A 10,664-nucleotide genomic window follows, 5' to 3' on the forward strand; every position below is an offset into this window, starting at 1 on the left:
GGGTTCGGCATGAAGTTAGCGACCCCATCCCGTAGAAAACTAACTCGCTAAAAAACGCTAACCAGAAAAAAGAATTCAAACCATTTAAACTCTGTCCTGGGAGTTGAAGGAAGAATTATGACGCCTCAGGTCGAAAGCAGAGATTCTTCGGAAGTCACGAGGCCGATGCCCCCTCTAACAACCAGAGCAAAAATTTTTATAGGTACATGGAACGTCCGGACAATGTGGGAGACCGGGAAAACCAGTCAATTAGCAACGGAAATGAGGAGGTACAAATTGACAGTACTTGAAATCAGCGAAACCCATTAGACCCAAGCTGGGCAGCAAAGACTAGATACGGGAGAGATGCTGCTGTACTCTGGTCACGAAGAGGAAAATGCTCCACACGCTTAGGAAGTTGTTCTGGTGCTGTCCAGAAAAGCACGAAATGTAGTTGTAGGATGTGAATCTCATGGATCCAGGATAATGAAAGCATCATTCAAAACAAAAAGTAAGGGATCACAATGAATGTTATGCACCCATCAATGATAGCAACGACGACAATAAAGATCATTTCTACTCGAGGCTGTAATGAATCATAGTGAGGTGCCCAAGAAGGGACCTCACCATCTTGATGGGAGATCTACACGCTAAAGTCGGAGTGGACAACACAGGATATAAAGATATAATGGGGCGACATGGACTAGGAGAGCGAAATGAAAATGGGACAGATTTTCAACTCTATGTGCATCCAACAAATTTGTTTTCGGCGGCACAATATTCCCCTACAAACGCATACATAAAGCCACATGGATCTCTCCGGACCACACTACAGAGAACCAGATAGATCATAGTTGTACCAACAAAAATTCTGAAGGACAATGGAAGATGTGAGAACCAGGAGAGGAGCTGACATAGCTTCAGATCACCACTAGCTGGTGGTTGCTAAGATGAAAGTAAAGCTAAAGAAACAATGGACAACTGGGGAAACAGCATTACAAAGTTTCAATACAGCCTTCCTTCGAGATACTGACAAACTCAACGAATTCAAGATACCTCTCAACAACAGGTTCCAAGCTCTACAGGATCTACTGAAAGAACAAGAAACTACTTTGGAGGACAAGTGGAAAGGGATCAAAGAAGCATTAACTTCAACGTGTCAGGAGGTTCTGGCTGGCAGTAAGCATTATCATAAGGAATGGATCTCTATGGGAACCCTGGACAAGATTGAAGAAAGGATGAACAAGAAGACAGCAATTTACAACAGTCGAACACGAGCAGAGAAAGTCAAGGCGCAAGCAGAGTACATAGAAGCAAACAAGGAAGTGAAGAAGAGCATTAAAGTCGACAAGCAGAAATGCATGAGAGAACTAGCAGCGATTGCGGAAAAACCTGCAAGGTAAGGGAATATGATACAACGAAGAAACTAGCAGGTAAATATAGTAAACCGGAGAGACCAGTCAAGGATAAGGAAGGGAAGACAATCACGGAGATTCAGGAATAAAGGAAAAGATGGGTAGGATACTTCGAGAAACTGCTGAATAGACCAGTCCCATTGAATCCACCGGACATTGAAGCAGCATACACAAACCTTCCTATAGATGTCACTCCACCAACGATCGAAGAAGTGAAGATGACCATCAGACAAATCAAAAATGAGAAAGTAGCAGGGCCTGACAATACATCGGCTGAAGCACTGAAGTCAAACATTGAAGTAACTGCGAACATGCTTCATCCTGTATTCAAGAAGATTTGTGAGGAAGAACAAGTGCTGACGGACTGGAAAGAAGGATAACTCATTAAGATACCAAAGAAAGGAGATCAGAGCAAATGCGGGAACTACAGAGGCATCACACTACTGTCAGTACCAGGGGCATGATAAATTGTGGACAAGATCAAATTGTTACAGAAGATACAGGCTTCATTGTAGTAGATTACTCAGGTTGATATTTTATAAGGTATATTGGTCATAGAATTATGAGGAATAGCGCATCTAACATATGAATGTAAATAATATTAGTAAGGCTCGTATTGTCAACATGAGGGTTGGCGCGCCTTATGGAGTTTGCGTTGCAACATGCACCTCATTATCGTGTGTCCATAAAGTCAGCGAAGTATATTGGCAGATACAGACTATCTGTTTGGGGTCTGCATCACAATCTTTAACATGGGTTGCAGAGTGTGACATGGTTTAGTGCCGTTCATAATGATGGAGGTGCATTTACTCTTTGTCTTCATTTAGAACGTGAATCCTTTCTTTTTAAATACAATTTCTGTTTTTTGAACTATGTTCTTGTTATAACGTATAGATTTCTGGCCTCTTAATATATATGTATATGTCCAATGATACAGAAAATACGTACGAGCAGTCTTGGGTGCTAATCGGTCCTTCCTATCTGCCTAGCCCAGCCGTTAAGTCCAGAACACAAATAACAGCCTCAGCAATATGAATCATTATTTACAAGCATACTGGGTTATATATACTAACCAAACAGACCACATATATCAAAAATAGAAAAATAACATTTGTACAGTAATTGGCCAATGTGGCTGTAGCTAGGGGGAAAGTAATCAATAATAATAGTTCCAAGGTCAAAATAAAGGTTATGATAAGAGGAACACGGAAACGATTAGGTCACTTATTTAACAACTATCCAATAGGGAATGGGCATATTGTATTTGTCCATAAATAGACCTCAGATTTAGGTCACTTATTTAACAACTATCCAATAGGAATAGGCGTATTACATTTGTCCATAAATGGACCTCAGATTTATGATTCATAATTCGCCAGGGGATATAACAGTTCTCAATGTTTTTTTTTAATAATAATTAATGCCACATTATTTTGACTTCTGTTGCATTTTATCGTGTTATGTCCACGTCATCATCCGAATTTAGTATAGTTACGTGGGCCAGATACATATTTGCCAGGCTCTATGTTGATGAGTAACTGATTTTAGTTAGTCATAACGGTGATTTTTTTTTATTGACATCTTTCAAACTTTCGCTTGTCTATATAAAACTAATGTAAATTATCCTACAGGAAAATCATTTCAAATTCCAATTATATTTGTATAGATGATTGTACTGATCAACCAGAAAATAGTGATGTATTTCCCACATTTCACCGTGATGATAATCAGATCCAACTTCGAAAATGTGATGTACCCCTGAACTCGGTCGCTAAAACTTCGTGTACATATTTTAGTGCTGGGAATTGGCGACGAATTTGTACAGTATGTTTCACTAGTTTTAATTGTTTACATAATTTTTTAAAATAGTGTTTCTTCAAGATATTTCTATATTTTACCTATTGATGTATGATGTGACAATTTTTCAATAATCTTTTGTTTTTGAATTTTACATTCCGCGTTCTGTACTTTTTGTTGTGTCACCCTTTTAGACCCGTAAGTTACGTTTTCCTCATAGTTTATCAATTCAAAATATAATTCCTTTTATGACGAAGTTAAACGTAACTTGTGGATTCTCGAGCTGACATTTATAGTATTACCGGTTTGGTAATCCATCAGTTAATCTATAGAATCTAATCACTATTAATTTTTAAACTATTGATTCTTGAGAGGTACTTTTATGTCAGTGAATGAAAAGTGGCCTATTATATTTCATTACAATAGCGTTTTGGTTCTATGTGTAATTTATAAATAAGTCTAAACACTTGAATTTTTCAAATATTTTGACCTTAATTATAAACGCTATATTATGTATCTTCATAAAAACCTAAACAGAAATTTATACTACATTTATCAGAAATTGGATAACCTATAATAACACAACTCTTCAAATAACAAGATAAATTCGATATATCATTCCTTTAAAAGTTTCTCTACTTGTATTTTTTGCGAAAAGGTATTGCAACACTAGAAGTCTGATTATTGTTGCGTTTGGTCGTACGTTTACCTCGATTACTCTAGTCATTTTAACAAAGTATCATTACTTAATGCATTATTTATTTACTTCTGTTTAATTATTGATTTGTAGAAGTGTAAAGTTGGCTTCAAAACACCGGCACACTATCAACAACATTTAAAAAATGTTCATCGAGGTAAAAAGTTTCTTTGTCAAGATTGTGGTAAGTTGCACTTTATTATGAAATGAATGAATGCCCGTGAATTGATTATTCTTACATGACAATTTGTTTGTGAAATTCTCTGGGTTTACACCTACATTTTAAGCATGATTTATAACGAATATTTTATTTATTCATTAATTTCATCATTGAATAGCATCATTTATGATGAAATATTTATACTACAATAAAATTTACTTAACAATTACAAGTTTATGTATTCGGCTTTTAGCCACGCTGTTTTTCTAAGGCTAGTGATTGAGTCTAATTATCCAAATTGAAGTAGGCGTATGGGGGTTTCGAACCTGCAACCTGTTAGTTGTTCAAAGCTCTGTATTTTAACCATTAACCCATCGCTATCATTATTATTCTCCAACTAATTAGTATCCAAAAATATTTTTAATTTCAGGATAGTTTTCATCATAGACAGATTGAATATGAGTTTCGTTTCGCAATACCATCTACTTAACAGTTGTTTGGGTGTTCTATCAACTTTCCATTTGTTACTATTTTTATGCATAGTTTTCTAATTGTTTCTTTTAATATCTTATCACATTTCTCGTATTAGTAACTGATACGTTTTTCGAAAACTTTGGCATCTTGCTATTAATACATTATTGTATTATATTTCTGTGCTGTTTAATGTGTTTTTAAAGTTGATCTAGTCGGAACATTATTTCATCTCATCCAATCAATCATAACGAATGTAGAGCCTGGCAAAAACGTGTTTTAGCCCAAATTTCCATGTCATAATTGTTTCACGTATCAGATAGAATGAGACTTCAACAGAATTAACATCACTTATAGTTTGATGCATGGATGTTTTTGACAATCATTGAGTTCTCATATGTTCGTGTTATGTACAAAATAATAATTTGATAGAAAACAGAAATTGAATAAAGATTGGTTTACTCCTCGCTTTGTATTGTGGGCTAGTGATTGCTATCCCCATTTACAGATATATATATAGACAAAACAATGTTGAACCTGGAACGACTGAACATCAGTTGGTGATAAAAAGACAGCTGAAAATTTTCCAACTAAAAACAATTTTAGTAGGAATAAAACCATGAGACAATGAGCCTTATACTTTATTGTGGTGTCATTTGACCACATATATCATACTATCATTATGAAGTATATATTTCAGTTACCACGGTTTACTCATTTTATTGTGGTGAAATTGTTTTGTAGTAATTATGTCTGAGTAACTTATTTGTTTATCATGTGGTGAACTAAATCGGTTTCCTTGATTTTCAGGTGTTCTTTTCAGTACGAAAGGGAATCTAACGACACACTTTAACCAAATTCATAATCAAAATGCCAGTTTGCCTTGCCCTATCTGTGACAAATATCTTAGTAATAGGTAATTTCACGTGCCTATTATTTTTAATTCATCTGTAATGATTCAAGGCAGTTAGAATAAAACTTTTGGTCGCTCCCTCAGGCTTTCATCAAGTTTTTAACTACTTAATAAAAAATAAGATAAAATCTATACTATTAGAAGAGTGTTTATAAAAATGATTGAAGTTTATGATATCACCAATTACTTAAAGTTCGAAACGGAAACCGCTAAATCTTAATTCCGCGATGTAAAGGTTAAGCACTCGTTGCAAGAACTGAAGGTCCTGAGTTCAATTTCGGTGGGGTTTGGGACACTCACCCTTGAGGAGTCCTTTATGAGAACGAAAGATATGTCCAATACTTTCTGGTTTCCAACAGCTATCTAACTAACCTCAACACGTGATATAAACTCTAAAATTCAAATTGTTTAACAGACTTTCTTTTATTTTGTACATATCTGTTACAATCAATTATGCTATTTCTGTGGATTGGCTTTATCTGCCATATCCAACTAAGTACGTAATCGTATTTTCTAAAAATACTTTACGTTTATTGTTACGAAAGATCGTTTTAAATTTTGGTTATCATACACATTTTATTCCGAACTAGTAAATATAATGATCGATAGATAATACACAATAATGTTATACGACAAATTGACAACCGCTTATGATGTCTAATGAACAACTTAAACACTTTAATAGATTAATATCACAAGGCAATATAAGTGGCTAAAACAGTAGTATTTTTAATCGAGGAAAATAATATACTTATATGCAAAATAGAAAATTTATGAAATATGAAGCAGCTCAATAGACGTCAGCGACAGTCGTTTAAAACATATATGATTAGAAAATATGGATATTATAGATCGCTCACGAATGAAATTAACACCTGACTCTTAGATTTCATCATTGAGTCTTTTCACAATTTTGTCCAATCTCGATAATCGATTATAATTGAGTTTGGTTTTCTTTACGGCAGTTTGAAAATTACTAATGGTCTAGATTATTCTCATGAGAATGGAATCAATTGCGAACTTTAGTTTCTAACAACTGATACACAACTATTCAGCAATAATCCTCATTGATGGAACCTACAATAAAGTCAACAGTATAGAAAAAACTTAATATTTAACAACGATAAGATCAAGGTGGGACGACCTTGCCTACATAATAACACAATGTGACCTCGGACATAAGAACATATGTATACTAAAAGTGGTAACGACCGAATAAAAGGTAGCATAGGTTATGTGTGAATAAGGACTTTTTAAAAATGATGATTAGTCTTATTGTTACCAGAAAGAAAACTTATTCACAAAATTCGATAATCCCAGATATTGCTAAATCTACTTACTATAGAGTGATTTTTAGTAAGCAATAATGCTTCTGATTATTTTTAGAAATAATAATAAGTAAACTTATTTATTTAAAGCAAATGTTTTGGTAGTGTGGTACTTGATCATTTCATTGGAAAGACTAATACCCATTTTAAAACAAATAGCCTTTTAGAATTTTCATGCAATTGATTAGTCAATTCATTTGTAAGGGCTATTTGGATCTTTTTGTTCATGTTAAAGATTGTAATTGATCAGTTTCTTTTGGGATATATACACCTTGTACGGATTACTTCGTTACTGGTATCAAATCCCAGTGTGAATATCAACTTTGAGTTTTAGACTCATTCAACTGGTGAGTCCCAAAGAGAACAAAACGCGCGTCATGTATTCCACTGTTCACCACTACCCGACTCTGCTTAAAACCTGTTAGTCTCTTAAAGGAATTATTAACTGAGGTTCCTCGTGGTACAAATTCTATTTATTCTCACTAAAGATACAACTTACATTGAGGACTACGCCATATACAATGAAGTTGCATTTGTCCCAATTCGCAAAGCGTTTGCAGATAATTGATTCCCTTAGGATTTTTTGTAGCTTCAACACTACTGCTGAACTTAAAACTAAAATTTCGGTTAAGCTGGATCCACGGATTATCTGCATTAGACTTTCCATATAAAATAACAAAGTTTTCGTATTAAAAGTTCAGTTGTTAGCTATCTATTTATTTTGTTATCATTACATAAATGCATAATTTCTTTTGTTTAATTAGGTTTAACCTAGATCGGCATATACGTTCACTTCATTCAGATTATGAGATTTCCTCAAATTCATCTTTAAAGGTAAATAGTGCTCCAGTCTCTAATACTAATGAAGGCGCACATCTAACTAACTCTATGACTGTTGCAAATCCGAATGAACCTCCACGTGGATATTATCTTTATTTATCCGATTCTGATTGTCAACAATCAGTCAACACAAATTCACCAACATCATATACAAATTCAAGTGGAAATACACAATCCGTATTACAGTTAATTTCCCCGACAGTTGATTCAAAATCTGTTTCATTAGTAGCAGATATTAGCCTAACACCATGTGGTCCATCAAATCCAGATGCTCAATTTGGCGTTGGCGGTAAATTGTGGAAGCAAAATATAAATATTGTACAATCTCCAAAATCTATTATTTCTAAAAGTTTTCATCCGTGTTAGATTACATTAGTTGATGGTTGCCGTCCTTACCTTTTTGTTGTTGTTAAACTTTTAATTCTACACTTTATTTTTGTTCTAAAAAGGAAATATTAAGGTACTCTACAATACTTTTATTTATACGTAAATCAAACCCATCTAATTACCACTGTACATAGTAATGAAATGTAACTGGCTTTTACTTGAAACATCAATAGTTAATAATTATTGTTACAATGTAAAATCTACTTCTATAATGTAGCTGGGGATTTTCACTATGAAGAAAATTACAGTTGATTTGTTAGAAATTGGATTTATTCGCGATCCGTAGTAAAATGATCAGATTACTTACAGGAATATTCATTCCCATTATATCATTTTCCATTTTACTAATCATTCTTTAAGCATTAGGTATAAGCAGTGGATATCTAGCATAAAACCTGATTGACATCCATAACTACTGAATGTTAAACGTAAGCATTTTTAAGCTAAAATTGTCTAATTCTTTACAACGCCGAAACAGCCTTCTCACTGAATAACATAACAACTCCTAAAAGTCCTAAATAAATATATACTCATGTGAATTTAAAACATACGTACCATTGAGATATAAGCTGTGTTATGTAGTTGACAGTGTTCAGTATCTTCTTGTTATAGCGAAGACCGAACATCATATGATAGCCGTCATCAAATTCTATGAATTCAGTAGAATTATGCCAAATGACAGTAGTTTCTTGTATTTTTAATCGGGAAGCAGCTACTTTCGTGATCTATAAAGTCTAGTCGTTTTAGTTAAAAATAGTGCGTGACTGAGTAAAAACTGAAATGTATAGGTTTTGTTCCAAAACCCATCAATTTGTGTTCTTATATATTTTGTGTGTAGCTCTGGGTTCACAACCACTCGCCCTTGATCAGTGGGTGTTTATTTGGTCAGGTATTTTAGATAAGGTATCGTGGTTAAAATGAAAATTCTGAGATTCTATGAATCTTTGACGTAACAGATAACCCTACATTAAAAATAATGTGCCTTTTTTCCCAAGAGAAGTGGCGGATATTTTCTTAAAATAGCCATTCGCAACTAAAGACCTTCAGGATATTTGTTATGACCCTGGTACACTTAATGTTGTGCAAAATATTTTTGTTGAGAATAAAATAGTATCTTCAGAAAACCTTAAACTGTTGCATTGTCTTCAGTAAAACTGGCCAAAAACGTAATGCCACAACCATTTCTATCAACAAAGGACTTAAAAGTTTTTTTAACAAACTTCATCAAGTTATTGAATATAGAACTTCGGTGAATAATCATTAGGTTTACTGGACAGCTAAATATTTTATGTTATGTTTAAAACTATCATGACGATGCAGTATAATTCCATGCTTTAGGCCTTTGGGTTTTTCAACGCTTGCTCAGACGAACATATGTAGGCCCCATTTTATATCAGTTCACTGAACCTTCTTCAACTTTTCCAATATTTCTATAGACTTGACTGAAATAACAAACTCAATTCTAGACCAGACTTCTCTCGTTATTCATTCTGGTGAAGATGTAGCTAGTGCAACTCAACCTTCTGAAAGTCCTTCCAAAGAGTTGTGTTTGACATAATTACTACTTCTTGAGCCGTTTCTCTCAGCGTCGTATGTTAAATCTTATCCAGAACTTGTGCAACCATATGCTCATATTTTGCAATCTAATTTGAAGAAACTTTTAATAGCCGGTTGAACTGACTGTGATTTGATCGTACGATGTCAAAGAAATATACATGCCTCCTATCTTAGTATTCGCATTAGAGAATAACGGAACAAAATAAATCAATACGTGAGTGAATTTTACATACACGTATTTCATATATTCGTTACATCAGACAGACAACAACAGAAATGAAATGGAGAAACAGACCTGAGAAAGCAAATATGCCAACTCGCTATACTATTCATTACAAGTGTTATTCAAGCTCAAAATAGATAAAGTGAAGATACAAGTACTAGATAAAATCTTAAGTGATAGACAAACACACAATCGCATATAAGGCGCATAAACGTAGGAATATAAGGGTGCAAGAATAAGATGTGTGTTTGCTAAAGTGCGCAGTTTCCTATGAGAAGAAGAGATTTATTATTGTAGTGACCGGCCAGTCTCGATAAGAACACGATTGGAATAACAGAAACAATTATTATTAATGTAATCAATTGTACCAGAGATTGTTTTACTGTATTTGTTTAACTGTATCAGTTTCACTTCTTGTTTCGCTATCCGCCTTGTTTGGTTCGAACTTGCTCACGCACTGCCCATTTCGCTTGTACCCTTTGGCACGTCTCGGTATTATTTCGATACCACGAGAGCGCCAATAAATATACTTGATCTGGATTAATAAAGCCTTCTGATTTACGAGTTATCAAAGGAACCAAGTCGTTTTTGGGCGCGTAATCGAATAGTAGTGGTGATCATAGTCCGTCCTCGACTCGACATCCACTACATTATTAAGGTAAAACTGACAATATTGTCATGCTGTTGTACTTATTAAGGTTCTTTCAGAAGCTTAAATGAATAATGTAAGTGGGTATTGGTACTAAACACTACAAACTCTTATTGTTTGACTATGGATAAGATTTGCCTTTAGGGCCAAGAAAATGTCACTTGGCCCTAGCCAAATCATCTGGCAGTCGGGCCACTGAAAATGAGTAATTTACCGATCCTCGTCAAGGTCAAGGAAAACTAAAGTGC

The 10,664-nt window shown here is 34.3% G+C and overlaps 1 protein-coding gene across 1 annotated transcript in view; it reads left to right on the plus strand.

Annotated features, from left to right (window-relative positions):
- Smp_153850 (hypothetical protein) overlaps window positions 1-9,545 on the plus strand; it is a gene marked incomplete at both ends in the record, with an annotated part of 16,106 nt that extends 6,561 nt beyond the window's left edge. The window contains 3 exons of the mRNA XM_018796942.1: window positions 5,343-5,435; window positions 7,525-7,961; window positions 9,424-9,545. Coding sequence (XP_018652033.1) covers window positions 5,343-5,435; window positions 7,525-7,961; window positions 9,424-9,545 — 652 coding nt within the window. The remainder of the gene's footprint in view (window positions 1-5,342; window positions 5,436-7,524; window positions 7,962-9,423) is intronic.
- Between the last annotated feature and the right edge of the window lie 1,119 nt (window positions 9,546-10,664).

Source organism: Schistosoma mansoni, chromosome 4, assembly GCF_000237925.1.
Source record: "Schistosoma mansoni strain Puerto Rico chromosome 4, complete genome".
Classification (NCBI taxonomy): Eukaryota; Metazoa; Platyhelminthes; class Trematoda; order Strigeidida; family Schistosomatidae; genus Schistosoma; species Schistosoma mansoni.